General features: G+C 39.1%; 4 protein-coding genes across 4 annotated transcripts in view; 3 read left to right on the top strand and 1 right to left on the bottom strand.

Annotated features, from left to right (window-relative positions):
• Nucleotides 1-538, top strand: part of LOC138030851 (sortilin-related receptor-like) — a 75,782-nt gene extending 75,244 nt beyond the window's left edge. Inside the window, exon 15 of the mRNA XM_068878716.1 lies at nucleotides 480-538. Coding sequence (XP_068734817.1) covers nucleotides 480-538 — 59 coding nt within the window. The remainder of the gene's footprint in view (nucleotides 1-479) is intronic.
• A 491-nt stretch (nucleotides 539-1,029) lies between these two features.
• On the top strand, nucleotides 1,030-2,923 carry LOC138028560 (uncharacterized). Its single transcript, XM_068876155.1, has 4 exons — nucleotides 1,030-1,482; nucleotides 1,573-1,680; nucleotides 1,801-2,044; nucleotides 2,566-2,923. The coding sequence occupies exons 1-4, from the start codon at nucleotides 1,129-1,131 to the stop codon at nucleotides 2,820-2,822; spliced, it is 963 nt and encodes a 320-aa protein (XP_068732256.1). The 5' UTR covers nucleotides 1,030-1,128; the 3' UTR covers nucleotides 2,823-2,923.
• Nucleotides 2,924-3,603: 680 nt separating this feature from the next.
• LOC138028561 (uncharacterized) lies at nucleotides 3,604-5,762 on the bottom strand. Its single transcript, XM_068876156.1, has 4 exons — nucleotides 5,277-5,762; nucleotides 5,015-5,199; nucleotides 4,544-4,711; nucleotides 3,604-3,910 (listed from the first exon to the last, which is right to left on the bottom strand). The coding sequence occupies exons 1-4, from the start codon at nucleotides 5,614-5,616 to the stop codon at nucleotides 3,764-3,766; spliced, it is 840 nt and encodes a 279-aa protein (XP_068732257.1). The 5' UTR covers nucleotides 5,617-5,762; the 3' UTR covers nucleotides 3,604-3,763.
• A 633-nt stretch (nucleotides 5,763-6,395) lies between these two features.
• LOC138030852 (sortilin-related receptor-like) overlaps nucleotides 6,396-15,000 on the top strand; it is a 64,865-nt gene continuing 56,260 nt past the window's right edge. The window contains exons 1-5 of the mRNA XM_068878717.1: nucleotides 6,396-6,438; nucleotides 6,927-7,064; nucleotides 8,399-8,554; nucleotides 9,656-9,823; nucleotides 13,274-13,403. Of these exons, the coding sequence (XP_068734818.1) occupies nucleotides 6,396-6,438; nucleotides 6,927-7,064; nucleotides 8,399-8,554; nucleotides 9,656-9,823; nucleotides 13,274-13,403 (635 nt within the window). The remainder of the gene's footprint in view (nucleotides 6,439-6,926; nucleotides 7,065-8,398; nucleotides 8,555-9,655; nucleotides 9,824-13,273; nucleotides 13,404-15,000) is intronic.

A 15,000-nucleotide genomic window follows, 5' to 3' on the forward strand; every position in this document is an offset into this window, starting at 1 on the left:
AAGTGTTTTGGGGTAGACTTTCATATACTGGACTAAAATGGCGGAGGACAAAAGAATTATTGTTATTCCGATCAGGCCTTGCTAATTAGCTATTATTATGTTCACGTTGTTCTTTTGTTTTATGGACATTAATTATTTCGGATCCGGTATATAAAAGACCAGAACAAAGTGAATTGCGAAGACAATATTCCCAACAAACATTATCCAATTATAAATTCGTTAGACACCTTTCAAAACTGAAAGATCAAGCCATAAGTAATGAAATATAGGAGGTTTTCAACCAACCTCTAGAGACACCAGTAACAAAATAGAGAAAAGTACGACTTCTGGTGGACGAACAAAAGAAGCTAATGAGAGATCTTTTGTTTTCGTCCACCAACATGGTGGCGATGACGTCATGTGAAAACCTCCTACAACTTACCTTTCTCCAAAAGTAATTTACGTTCTACTTTTTTTTTTTGGTTTTTTTGGCTTTTGAGTTGAGATATGTGGCAAAACTTCTCCGTTCTTCAAGGAAATTGGAAAAAGAGCTGACTAATAATCACCATCTTCAATCTTCATAGCCTGAGCAGTTATTTCAGTTAGGAAAAAAAAACACTGAATTGTTTAGTTGTTAAGATACTGCCTTTCTCAGATACCTTATTCTTTTCAATTAAAAAAAAAAACGAGAAGAAAAGGTATGGTGGATGCTAGAAAGAGGTAAACTGGTGAAATTCAAACAAAGCCTTCAAAAGGTTTGACAGCAGCTATTGTTCTTTCCTTTTGTAAAAATGGCCACCTATTTTTTTTTCTGTCAACACCTTTCTGATTAGAAAACAAAAGGCATATAGATATATCATATATACTTTGAAATTGCAACGTTTTTGAAAACGGGATATATATATATATATATATATATATATATATATATATATATACACCCGTTTACAAAAACGTTGCAATTTCAAAGTATATATGATATATATATGTCTTTTGTTTTCTCGTCAAAAAGGTGAGACACGAAGTATGTGTATTTCACGCTGAAGGAACAATACGTTTTTGTTCTAACAAAATTAATATTCAAGAATCGACGCAACAAGTTCAAAGAAAAAGCTACTTGTATTTTCTTTACGGAAGCAGTCCTTCTCAATGCCTGCTCCATATAGCTTGGATCTTCGCTGGCGTATCATAGAGCTGCACATTGTAGAGAACAAAACTAAGAGGTCTATAGCGCGCCATTTAAGGATATCAATGTCTACAGTGCACCGTATACTACAAAGATTGGCAGAATATGGTCACGTACGCCCGGCAAGAATAGGAAGGCCAGACATTGCAGCGTTGTTAACAAGAGCGCAGCTTCTTGTGCTCATGGAACACGTATTGAACAATCCCACAAGTTATTTGAAGGAAATGGAGCAATATTTAATTGATTCAACCGGGAGCTCTTCAAACTTAGTCGGTCTTCATCGTATTTTGAGGCACAATGGCTACTCATACAAACGGGTAAATGTATTAATTAAAACGCAAAACTATTGGGAAAGGCAGTTGGAAGAATGAATTTGTCAACTTTACTTTTATAACACTATAACATAGGTGAAGAAAATAGCCCTTCGAAAAAATTTAGAGCTCAGACGGGAGTATCAAGAGACTATTGCTGTCTTTCGTCCAGAGGAGTTTGTGTTTTTGGATGAGTGCTTTTTTGTAAGTATACTATTGACAACAATTCATTGATAGGAATAAATTGAATTCGGTTGGTATGAAGTCCTTTTTTCTCTTAGAACTGAACATTCTCAATTTGCGACCATTTCAAATTTGTAACAGGATCGTGGAGTAACCAGAAATTATGGTTATAACGTGAGAGGACAGATTGCTACGGGTCGGTATGTAAATCCTCGTTCTCCAAGAGTTACATCTATATCAGCTGTCAGTTATGATGGCCTTATAGCGGCACACATGACAAGGAAAACGCTGAATGGCAGAAGGTTTAAACGCTTCCTGAGGAATGAGATCGCACCCCAGCTTCAGCCGTATAACGGAGTCAATGACCGATCTGTTGTTGTTATGGGTAGGTGTTGATTGTAACAATCTCTTCGTGACCTGATCTGGCAATGCACGGATCGTATGGCCGGAAATGTTTGCGCAAATGTTTGAACTCGATCTCAGAAGGCGTGATAAAAAAAAAAAAAGACACTTTTTACCTTATTGCGATCTGTAAAGATCGACCTTCTTTTGCTATCTAAATAAAAACGTTAATCAGTAGATGATCAAAAGTGCTGCAGGTGAATGAATCATAGTACTCCTCTTCTACCATAGATGACCGTGCACAATCTTTAATTTTCGCCCCCACAAGATATAAGGCCATAGTTGTTCAAAGGATGGGTAGCGCTATCCACCTGGGATAAATCACCATCCAGCAGATAAATAGTAGCAAAACCTATTGAGTTAATTCAGTGGATAGCGTTATCCACCCTCTGAACACTGGGGCCAGGTCAGAGAAATGTTGCTAACAAAAGACCTCAAACTTATCCTACCATTTGAAACAAATGAAAATTCGCTTATTTAATTCTTTCATTGTTGGTTTTACAGATAACCATGCAGCCCATCACGTCGCAGGTGTAGAGGAGATTGTAGAGGCTACTGGGGCACTTCTTTTATATCTCCCACCTTATTGTCCCGAATTAAATCCAATCGAAGGAGTATTTTCTATAGTAAAAGGATGGCTTCGAGCAAACGATTTGATGTTTCTTATCACGCCAGACCCACAAGAAATGATATTGAGGGGATTCTTTCACGTCACTAGAAGTGATGTACAATCACTTTATACACACTGTGGTTATTCATAACGAACATTCATTTACAGTCACCCAGTCATTGCCGTAGAACTGTACTTATAAATTGACTGGATTCAGATTTGAAAGTTTATGTATACGGTGGTATAAGTAAAATCAAACATAGACGTATTAAAATAAAGTGGACATTCTTGAACTTTACTTGAACTTTGAACTTTATTGTCACAATATAACATTACAATTCTTAACTTTTTTTACAGTTGGCTCGCAAATAGTAAATCTAATCTAGGCGGGTCAACTGTGTACTTTTTAACTGGCACTCCCAGCTAAAACTTGACGGAGCTCTGCCGTAGCGTCCTCACACCACGGCAGGCTGAAGAATTGCTCTATCCTACTTTCAGCAACAACTTAATCCTATCTTTAATTCCTTATGATACAGAAGGTACTGTTATCACTTCCCTTCGACAACAACTCCAATTACACGTAGACAAGCCTAAAAGTGGGGTTCCAAACAATACTCCCCTGTTCACAAGTCCGATAAATACTGTGTTGTGTCTTTCTTTCAGTTTGTTCCAAATTTATTAAAATCATCTATCAATAGAAGTCAGTCAAGAAAAATTAAAATTCAACGGGTTGTTCCTTCCCGAGATCGTGGAAAGCTCCATTTATTAAGCAAATTATGTTTTGAACGTCGCACTTTTTTAGTTTCCCACGCCTTAGCAGCTTGCCCGATGGGTGAAAAGTCAAGTAAATGTTAAACACCGTATAGTATATTTAAACCAAGTGCGCACTAGGGGAATATCGGCCGAGGTCAAGATGGTATGGTACGTTCACGAAAGACACTATCCACAGCCGTTTCAGAATCTTTTCTTTTCCTTCCTTTTTTTATTGTCATTTTTAAGTAAAGATCTCTTTAAAGTCCAGGAATGTGGATTATTTAAATCCTTAAATAACACAATAAAAATAAAACAATTTATTACATCTGTTACTTTGGGCTAACATTTTGAGATGTCACGCAGGACATTTTTCTTCTGTTCTTCGAATTCTTCTTTGGAGAGAGCTCCTGATTGGTATAGCTCGCTTAGCATCTGCATCTGTTTTAATAGCTCTGTCCTGTTGTATGTGGCTTTATCAGCGGATGCCTAAGGAGGTCAGATGTAGACAAAAATCATATTTTTTTATCTTGAAGCTTCATGCTCCTTATCCTAAAGATAACTACTGTTGGCAAGGTGTTGCTTAGGGCGAGCTCCGCTTGATAGGACAACAGTAATTGAATCATGTGTATGGATAAATTTCGGCCAAACCCTGATGGGCATGGCCGTTTATTAAAACTCATTATAGTAACATGGGAAAAGCCAAATCTAAAAGGCGTAGTCCCAGGAAAGGTGAGGGCAAACCCACTATATGCAAACGACAGAAAACAGGGAGGGAGAGAGGGAGGGACGGAAATTTGATCTTTACTTGCTTGTAGAAGCGAGTGAAAGAGAAGTCACGCTTTGTTTGTATGCCTTATAAGGTTTACCAAGGAATGACATCCCGGATGGCAGGAATGCCCCAACTGGAAGCTGGAAAGTTGCTCAAAACGTCGCAATCAACATAAAACCATTTCTTTCCTTTGGGAAAGAAAAAATATTCTTAATCTATTTGTTAGTTGTTTTAGAGAACGTAAGCGATAAAAGAAGTACGTTGAAGGAGACTTGAAAAAACTCACAGTTGCCCATGTGTTTTGTCAATCAATCTTTAACTATTCAATTCAAACAAGCTTGGACACTTACCTGTTCAGCATGGGAAGATACGTCGGATCTGCTGCTTTTTAGAAATACAGATGCTACTTCAGTTAATGCTTGTGTAAGCTCAGATGCGCTTTTGGTTCGTTTCTTGGAAGTATTTGAGAATACAGGGTAGTCTGGTGGCTCTTGATAACTACTGTGATGTCCCCTTTCCTGTGGAAATTAAAGTTACACTGAATTAACGCTGAAAAGTACCCGAGCCATTCATGACCAGCGATTTTAAGGAAATGACACTGAATGGTAATATTTTCATAAAGCCACTTTAACCAATAGATCAACAAAAACGCACTTAGCTCCCATCAAACCTGAGTATTCAATATACATTTGTTCATTACGCTTTGCTTTGTTCTTCTTGAAAAAAATTCAAAACATGAAAGCCCAAAATCATACAAGTGGAAACTACGTAGAAATACATGATAAAAAAAATGGTTTATGTTCACGTCTCCTCGAATTTACCAATGCGGTTGCCCACAGCCTGTATTCTCCGAGGCCCCACTTATCTTCGTGGATGGAACGTAGTCGTTCGATAGTTTTTTCCAGTGATTTTCCCTTCGACTGTTTTCGTGGTCTCTTGTTTTTCGAGGAATCGTCCGAATCTGTCTCGCTGTCGTCTGGGGACACTTGCACTGGGGCTGTTTTTCCTAAGAAAAACGTTAAAAAAATTAATGTTATAAAAACAAATGAAGAACTCAAAACGCAGCAGTAGAGTTATACTTACCTTGCGCGACATCTTTGGCAGTTCGTTTTGAAGCGCTCTCTTCCTGCTTTCTACATATATAGAAGACTGCTTGCTGATTCTTGTGCAGTTCGCCACTTTCGAAAGCCCTCTGAAGGTCATCATTTGATGTAATTTTAAATTTTTTGTTTGAATAGCCGATATAACCAATTTCAGCCCTTTCTGCCTCACTGAAACCAAGGTGTTCTCCATACATATCAACAAGCATTCGCGTGGTACTCTGTACATCCATCTCCGGGAACTCTTCAATCCTGAATTTTTTAAAAGTTCTCTTATTGTTGGGGTCGTTCATTACCCGAACTAATAATTTACGGGTAGCCATCACAAAGATGTGTGTGGTCTATAAATCCGCAAAACAAAACATCCCCGAACCAACCAAAATTTATGACGCATTTAAGTCATTTAAACCTTGAATGATTCACCATCGCACGGGGCTCATGCCAGCAAGGCCGAAATCGAGCAGAATAGCCCTTTTCACGGTTAGTTTTTCTCATTTGCATTACAATGTAATCTGGCATGTATGTGAGGCAATTTTGGGCTATTTTGTAGTTTCAACCCGAAATTGCCTCCCTCCCACGTTAGATTACATTGTAATGCAAATGAGAAAAACTAACCGTGAAAAGGGCTATTATAAGCAAAACCATGAGTAAAGTGCTACTCGTGCTTCCTCGCTATTGCATCCGGAGGATGACAATAGTTCGTGGCTTTGTCGGCATGACAAGCAATCGCAAACAATACGTGTTTTGGGGTAGACTTTCATAAACCGGACTAAAATTGCGGAGGACAGAAGAACCATTGTTAGTCCGATTAGGCCTTGCTAATTAGGTACTGTTATGTTCGCTTTCTTCTTTTGTTTTATGGACATTAATTATTTCGAACCCTACAAAAGGTTTGACAGCAGCTATTGTTCTTTCCTTTTGTAAAAATGGCCCCATATTATTTTTCCTGTCAACACCTTTTTGACGAGAAAACAAAAGACATATATATATCATATATACTTTGAAATTGCAACGTTTTTGTAAACGGGTGTATATATATATATATATATATATATATATATATATATATAACAACAATCACATTTATAGGCTTTTGTGTAAAATGGGTGTCCAGTTGCTTTGTTTGACTGTGAAATTGCAGTCGAGTAAGCGAATTTACTACACTTTTGGTTGAATTTTTAATTAGTAAAGATTTTTGTTGTTGTTCTAAACTGAAGAGAGAGGGTGTAAAGATTATCAGTCAAACGGAAAATGATGTGAAAGAGATTACTGTTCATGTAGTTTCAGTTTTAGTTGTTGATAAACTTGAAAATTGTTGATTATTGTTTGCAAGGCTTGTTTGTTTACTACTGTCAGCTCAGAGGTGTTTGATCACTGTAAAATGTAGACTCTAATGAGGATTTATTTTGTACTTTATGCAGAAAAGCATAATTATTTCCACAAACACTATGTTGCTTTCTAAGGTTAGAAACGGGGTCTCCGCTTTTAGTCTTGGCTAAATCTTTGTATTAGGGATTTAGAGGCTTTGTTTGAACCAAATATCCATGTAGTTGCATTTTGCTGTAAGTCCTTACAGTTCTGAATACCTTGTGTATTTTTTGTTGTTGTTGTTGTTGTTGTTGTTGCATTTTAGCCCCTACAACACCTGCGCAAACCACTTTTTCAGCCACTCAGTTTTCTTGTCGGAATGGCCACTTGATCCCGAAAAGATGGTTCTGTGATGGGGTCAATGATTGTGGAGATAGGAGCGACGAGCCTTCACAGTGTTCTCGTAAGTTGCAAGCTTTATATATTCTAATACTTGTGCCAGCATATGGCCATGGACGTATGAATAAATGACCACTGCATTAATATCCCTACTTGAAACCGTACAAAAAGTCTCTTAAAGTTGCCAACTTACGTTGTATCTCCCAAAGAGACCATTTTACATGTGTAGCTAAGTTGCCTAAGAATGGAATCCAGGTTGCCAGTGACCCAGTTTTGGTACAGACGTTTGTGCTTTTCTACCGTTAAATACGATTTTCATAATTCAGCGGAATTTTGCCGAGGCCCTGAATTTATTTTATGCTCAGTTAAATTTAAGAAATTTCGTTTCATGTCTTGCTCTTCTTCTTGAATATTAACTATTTCCTTGTTTATTGTAACTTTGACCTTGGGGGAAATAAGAAAATTAATTCCGTCTTCATTTCAGTTTATCACATAAAGGGCAAAATTATTGAGAGAATCCGGTTTCCTAATTCCTGGACAAATGACAATCAACTTAATACGCTTTCATTCGGTTAAAGTTCAATTCAATAAATCGTTGCTGTCAACAGAGATAGCGCTTAAATTGTGTTTTATATGTGAAAAAATGCAGTTTTATCAGAGTCAGAATCCGGAAGACGATTCTCTTGTAGCTTCGCTTTCTCTGGATAAGCAACTGTTAGCCAATCAGGATCAGTTACTCATGCCCTCTTGATTACCAAAAGTGGCCTCGTACCGCGTGGTTAAGGAAAAATTCCCTTTTTCTCAGCAAATCAGCATTCAGTAACTTTGCCCCGTATGTGATAAATGAAAGAAATGTACATATTTTAAAGCGCGAGTTACAGACGAAATGTAGAAGTTATCCTCAAACTTGGGGCGGTTTTCAATTGAGTGTCGTAAAACCAAAGTAATTTCTTCGACCAATCACAGTGGGTGCAAGCAGCGCAATCAACCAATCCAAATAGGACATTTGCATGATGACACCATTTGACTACAAGTACCAGAATCCTTCAGGTTTTGCTTGTCTCATGCTAATTAGAGCTATTGATATTTTTACACCACAGGGAATACAAAATTTTAGTAAGAAAAAACAAACAAACTGAATTCTGGTAGTTGTAGTCAAATGACGCCATCGAGAAAGCTGCCTATTAGTAGCTATCCAAGCACGTGTATTCCGGTTTAAAAAGATGAACAGGCGTCTGACGTCTGCACTTGACTCATTCCTTTATGCTGTAAATGCCAAGATACACTAGTAGACGTGTTGGCAAAATGGCCGTGGTATTTTGGAAGTACTGCTTTAAGTAAGTTAACTTTGTTTGTCCGTATGAAAAATTGTTAATGACCCTTTGGGTCTCTTGCCAGCAACGACAAGTACCTCAAAGACGACAACGCAATCCTTTTCTCCGAAGCCATGTTATTTCTGGGTGTTCACTTGTTCTAATGGAAGATGTGTGGACAATGGCTACAGATGCGATGGTCAAGATAACTGCGGTGATGGCAGCGATGAAGTCGGCTGTGGTGAGTGTGACTCGTGTTTTCCTTTCAAAACGATCACATTTACACCATTAAACAATAAAAGTCTACTACACTATGAATGTGAATAAAATATAAGAATTTATTATATATGCAACCGGTCCGAGATGAAAAGGATAATTTTGATTGGTTCTCAGAGCGGTCCGAATTTTGCAATATTCGTGCCTTTTTTGCAAGTCTTTATACCTCGCCTTTTAGGCTCTGTCTGGCACTTGCAAAGAAAAAGGAACTCGACCAATCTTTTCCCAGTGCGAACCTCACGCTATTTTAGTAACATCTAAATACACATGAGAAGAAATTACAGTGACTTTCGTATGACCTTGAAAAAGTGTTTCACGGACGCTGACCAAACACATTACTGCATTTCAAATGACGTCAAAGCGAAACTCTTCCAGAAAGTTCCACACTTGTAGGGTAGGGCGTGTATTTCCCGGTGTTCTGGTCTGTCTTCTGTGGTTTTCGGGTCTCCGTAAGCGGGCTTTGCTCTGTGGAGATACCCTGCCTGGTGGCAAAGTTTATAAATAAATAAATAAATTAATTAATTAATTTAATTAAGGTTTAATGAATTGCCACAGACATTGCGGAGGGGAAATTTAAAAGGGGAAAAAAAGAAAATCTTAGAATAGTATATTACATTAATTTTGACTGTTTACGCATCATTTATGAGGTAGAGCTAGTATTATTTGTAGATTTGGGGATTACATAGATTTTTGAGCTCTTTTAGAATAGTTTCCCACACTTTTGATGCAACGAAAGTTGAAGTTGGTAGCAAATTTGTGAACTCCAAAAGCCAGAGTGTGAGTTGACATGGCCCCAACATCATTTTTGACTCCTCAAGAGGTTTTTGGGTCATTTACATCAAACGATGTGCTAACATGTTAGAAGGTTTTGTAACCAGCTTGGTGCAGCTGCGAATGTGTCAGTCTTGAAATCCAAAGTTTCCTCGTCGTTTTTCTCCAACATTTGTGATGAAAGGCATCTAGTTTCTTGCTGTCACGTCCCACGTGGACAGAGTGACACTTAAATACACTTCATCAATACGTATTGAACTAATATTTCACTGTGCTTTTCCTATTACTTTTCAAGTGGCTCCAACAAATACAACCATTCAAACCACAACAGCGCCACACTGCCCACCTGGATGGCTACTTTGTGCTTACAGCCGATCTCAAATTTGCATCAAATATACGTGGCTGTGTGATGGAATTCCTAACTGTCCAGATCATTGGGACGAAAAACCAGAGAACTGCCTAAGTAGGTGCTTCGAGAAAATATATGTTTCAGTAGGGAGTCTAACTACCAGAGTTAGTAATAGTAATATCTATAAAGTGCTAATCGGCCGTTCTCGCAGTCAGAGAGACTGGGTTGCTAAGGGCGCAGCTCAGCGAGGTCGGACCGAAGGAACTGTGCAGCCGGCTAGGCGCTCGGCCCCTGAACACGACCTATGATTGAGCTCAGTGCACAGCCCCACAGCTAGATGGAATAGGCTAGGAGTCGATTTTGAAAAGGGAGGAAAGGCGGAGTTCCCCTAAGATTTAGATCGACTCAAACTCAGCCACATACGAACTTAGGATCCCGCGGATCCCGAGTCCCTTAAGGTGGGAGGCACGTGCGTTATCACAGGGCCATCCTTACCCTCCCCACCCCCTCCCCCCACCTTAAAAGTCGGCACTCACGAATGACTCGCGAAGGCATAACCAGTTCCGGGGACCAAGTCCATTCGTGTGAAATGCCCAGTTATACCGAATTACATCCAAGTGCGTGAAAAATTGCGAAAACAAAATTGTCATGGTCTGAGTTGAAAGTGTAGTTTGCCTCGTGTTGTTATTTGCACTGTGGATTACCAGCTTGATCAAGTTCAGCTGATGTCGAGGTTTGAGTGAATTGGACTCCAGTGATGATAATTTCATCACTCAAAGCAGTTTTTCTGGTACTATTAAGTCGTCTTGCGAAGATGAAAGTTTGTTGGATGTGCCGGAAATCATTTTGATGGTTTAGATGTAAAGGAAACAGTGACACAATTACTCTAAGAAGTAATGCTGAGTGAGTCCAGTAATGACATGGGAGAGACTAGCAAGAAGGTTGGCGTATCGCGACATGGTATTGAAATAGTGACACAGGGAGAGTTTGAGGAAAGGAATAGAGAACGAATTTCACAAAATACACGGAAGTGGACGGCTAGGAATACCAGAGTATGGGACAAATGGGCCCTAGAGCGAAATTCTCTACCGTTGGAACGAAGAAAAACGGATGACTTTACTGTTGTGCCCGAATATGACACTCTTTATAAATTATGCGATTTGGAACTCTGTTTTTGGCTCAGTAGGTTTGTCCATGAAATAAAGAAGAAACACGGTTCAGGGGCCCGTTTCTCGAAAGTCCCGATAACTTTTCGGGCCCGGAAAGCCATTTGTGAAACTGCCAACCGCGTGTTTTGGAAAGCCGATCTTTTAACATGTTTGTCAGGTAACAAAAAGAAAAAGGACTGTGAAGTTTGACGACTTAAATCCTCTCCATTCTTGAGATACAAGAGAGATTGTGACACCAAAAAATGACCCGTAAAGTTTCGGGACTTTCGAGAAACGGGCCCCTTAGTATCCACCAAATACGCTTTATCAGATTTGCGCTGGATTGCAAAGAGCTTTAAGAGAGAATGGTGTGCCAGAGTTGGACATTTTCCGAAATAATCCAAGATATAAACTATTCCAAGATTCCATTGATTCGCGAATGAAAACTCTAGCTCGTACTGGATTGGGAGTCAATGTCAAACAGGCAAAACCAATATCAGGAGACGAAGAAGAGATTCTGTGGTCGAAGGGACTGTTGGTGAAAGATGACCTTCGCACGTTGGTTAACACTTTTAGTTTATTTATTTGGCAAGTACTTTTCGCTTCGAAGTGGCGAAGAACACAGAGAGCTCCGTTTTTCTCAGTTGGAAGTTATTGAAGGAGACTTAGTTGAAAGAACAAGACTAAAGTACACGTCTTTTGCGGAAAAGAATTACAGCGTCGCAAAGTGAAGGCAAAAGTTGTCGAGTATCATGAGAACATTGTGAATCCAGAGAGATGCGTAGCTCGTTTATACAAGAAGTATGTAAGTAAATTCCCAAATGATGTAATTGGAGGTAGTGTATTTTATCTAACGCCAAAACGGAAGTGAATTGCAGGTGATGAGATTTGGTTTACTCGTTCACCAATAGGAAAAAAATATTTGAGATCTGTAGTTGCTGATATGTGTAAGAAAGCAAATTTTGAAGGGTACTATACTAATCATTCGTTGAGGGCTACCACGTGTACCTTAGCTTTAGCAAAGGCGGTACCTGAAAAATATTGTTATGGAGCGAACTGGGCATAAGAATGTGAAGTCGTTGCACGAATATCAAAGATTTAGCTCAAAGGAACGAGAGGCTGTGTCCGATGTTTTGCAACTTTCTAAGAAATCGTTTTTGGAGGAGGATACGCGTGAGCCTCCGCGTAAGAAAATTGCTCTCGGTCGTAGTAGCGTGGATACTTCATCTTGCTCCACGTTTACGTTTGCTAACTGCAAAGTTGTATTTAACATGAAATGAAACTTGTATAAAATGAATTCAGATATGTTATTAAATGATTCAATAAAATGGAAGTGTTATTTGGTGCAGTAATATTGTAGTGTATTTGATGTTTTGAGGGGAATAACCGCAGGGGAATAACTCAGTCCCGCACTCCCCAGTTACAATCAAAAGAAGCCATTATTGGCGGGGATTATTCAATTTAATCCCCTGCGGGAACAAAGGAAACCGAGCCATGTGGCAAATAAAATAAGTTTATTGACCCGTGGCGAAAAGATTCTGAAATTTTGTAGTTTTAATGCACTATACAATTGAACAAAAACCATAAGTCTCCATTGTCCGAAGGCAAAACTGGTGTGAGGCATGGACCAGTTCCCGAAATGACGTCATAAATTGCTTTGCGTTGCAAAAATTCTTTCAAACGTGAAATGACACGTCAGGGACAGACCGGACTCTCACCACGTTAGCCAAGTGAAAATGTTCTGCCAATAGCCCATTTCCGAGTTGCCTCATGCCTCAGTTTCAAAGCGAGTCCTGGTGCGCAACGATTCAAATGGAAATGAGTTGCAAATTGTTATGCAAATCAAACTCATTTCCCTTACAATAGTTGAGCATCAAGACTCACTTAGAAACCGAGACAAACAGCAACTCGGAAATGGCCCATTTGATGAACTTTCACACGCAACTTACGGGGCCTTTTAGAAGCGATGTTCTTTCAGATCTCCATTCCTTAGTACCATGGCAGAAACACTCCAGTGTCAGTTTAGAACTATACCTTCTAGGAAATTAACGCTTGTGTTAATTAACATATTTTAAATAAACGCGACTTTAATTAACACAATTTGAAGAGGATCTTGCTTCCCAATAAAACAAATTAATACGAAAGAGGTGGCAAATCAACGCATCTGAAGTACAGTAAACGTTTTACTAATGTGAAAAATTGCTATGAAATAAAGTGTGCAAATAAAATCTATTGTTGGGTAGGTGATGAGAATCTTTGGTTTTGGGGAAAATAATGGTAATTAAAGGTAGCGGAAATTAATGCGCAACTTAGCAAACAGCGCGAAAATTAACGTTCATGGAAATCAATTCGACTAAATTAAGTGAATTTTTAATTCCTACAATAAGGTAGTCCTTTTTGTACATGTTCTCTGCAGCCAGTAGTTTAAAAGTTGAACGTGTTCTCGTCTCTCCCAATTCTGGTGGGACCAGTGTTAATGTCCATTGGCATCCAATCACCATCCGGCCACCAGGAGTTGTATTCCCCGGATACAGAGTGTCTTACAGGTAAGAAAACTGAGTGACATTTGTGCCCATTCAAATTCCATCTCCACTTAATTAATAACCAGTAATTTAGCGAGCCAGGCAGGTTTGTGAGTCAGTCGGTCAGTCTTGTGTTTTTGTTGGTCTATCTGGCTGTCAATCCGTACTCTTGTTAGTCTGTTGGGAGTTTTAGCAACAACAACACCACAAAGCAAGAATAGGGACCTTAATACACCTTATTTCAAAATGGCCGCTGATTTATGCGGATGCAAATTGGCCCTTGTTGCCTCGTTCAAGATAAAATATTCTTTTGAATTTTAAGCTTAAGAACGGGGCATCCAGGGGTTATTTGAATAAAAACAAAAGAATATTTAAATGGCGGCCATTTTGGAATGAGGTGTATATTTACGATGTCGACGTCGCAGAATATGTCACCTCAAAAATAATTTTCCTCTATCGTAGGTCTTGCACGCTAATTCCATCTCGTTCACGTCCTACAATGTGGCGAAGTGTCCTAAAAATACATCGGTACGAGCAGTCTCAGATTGAAAGTAGATAATGAAAAATTCTCTGTTGCAAGCCCACGTTGTCGTCAAAACCTCAAATTTGGTGATTTCATGTCGTAGTTATGCAGAGAACCGCAAAAATATGTGTTAAAATCCGTGCTGCACGTGCAACACGATTATTTTTCCTCTTTTAACCAATGATATGATTGTTTGGTGGCGTTTTCGTTGACGTTGCCGTCGTAGATCTTAAGGTCCTCAATATCATTGGTTAAAGAAGGAAAAATAATCGTGCTGCACGTGCCGCACGCTTTTCAGTGCATTTTTTGCTGTAGTCCACGAAACAACAACAACGTGAAATCACACAAATTTCAGGTTTTGACGACGATGTGAGCATACCGTGACAGGAATTCGTCAATTTTTTATCTTCACTTTAGAACCGTTCCTATAAATCCAGTTATATGATAATTGGCCCCTATTGCGCAAGATGAACAAGACAGAAAAATCGCGAAATACTTACGATAGCACTGAGTTATATTTTGAAGTGACGTTGTAGTTGACGTTCATTTGTCGTTGTCCTTGCTAAAAACTCCCTTGTGTGTCTGTCCATTGAATGGGTCTGTCTCTAAAAAAACACGGGTGCTGCGTCAATGAGCATGACGCAGGGCATGATCTGATGAAGGGCCAGCGCTCCAAAAGTCGCCTCGCAGATCCTTATTACAGTGGTTTATAATCTTTTAAGGACGGTTCCTACTAATTCAAAGATATTTTTCCACGGTTTATGAATATGCGAGACAAGCAGAACTTAACAAGTGTTATTTTCAACGAACAAAATGACATATGAAATGAATGAAATATTGAACTGCGGATATGAAATCAAGTGAAGCTATGACCCTCGCAAGTATGAACGCAATTTTAGTAATTGCGTAGAGAAGCAAATGGCCAGCTCCCAACATCAGTGGCTTCATAGCTCAGTTGGTTAGAGCGTCGCACTGGCATCGCCAGGTCACAGGTTCAAACCCCGTTTAAGTCCCGGATTTATCGAGCTTCTCTATGCAATTGCTCATAACTGCAAGGATCATAGCTTCACTTGAAAGGTTATTATCCAACTGAAGTAC

This window comes from Montipora capricornis, chromosome 13, assembly GCF_036669925.1.
Source record: "Montipora capricornis isolate CH-2021 chromosome 13, ASM3666992v2, whole genome shotgun sequence".
Classification (NCBI taxonomy): Eukaryota; Metazoa; Cnidaria; class Anthozoa; order Scleractinia; family Acroporidae; genus Montipora; species Montipora capricornis.

Coding starts and splice junctions, on each gene's coding strand:
- LOC138028560 (XM_068876155.1), top strand. CDS start 1,129: ATGCCTGCTCCATATAGCTTGGATCTTCGCTGGCGTATCATAGAGCTG. Junction 1,483..1,572: donor ATGGCTACTCATACAAACGG/GTAAATGTATTA, acceptor ACTATAACATAG/GTGAAGAAAATAGCCCTTCG. Junction 1,681..1,800: donor TTTTGGATGAGTGCTTTTTT/GTAAGTATACTA, acceptor AATTTGTAACAG/GATCGTGGAGTAACCAGAAA.
- LOC138028561 (XM_068876156.1), bottom strand. CDS start 5,616: ATGGCTACCCGTAAATTATTAGTTCGGGTAATGAACGACCCCAACAAT. Junction 4,712..5,014: donor GGCTGTGGGCAACCGCATTG/GTAAATTCGAGG, acceptor TAATTTCCACAG/GAAAGGGGACATCACAGTAG. Junction 3,911..4,543: donor TATCTTCCCATGCTGAACAG/GTAAGTGTCCAA, acceptor TGACCTCCTTAG/GCATCCGCTGATAAAGCCAC.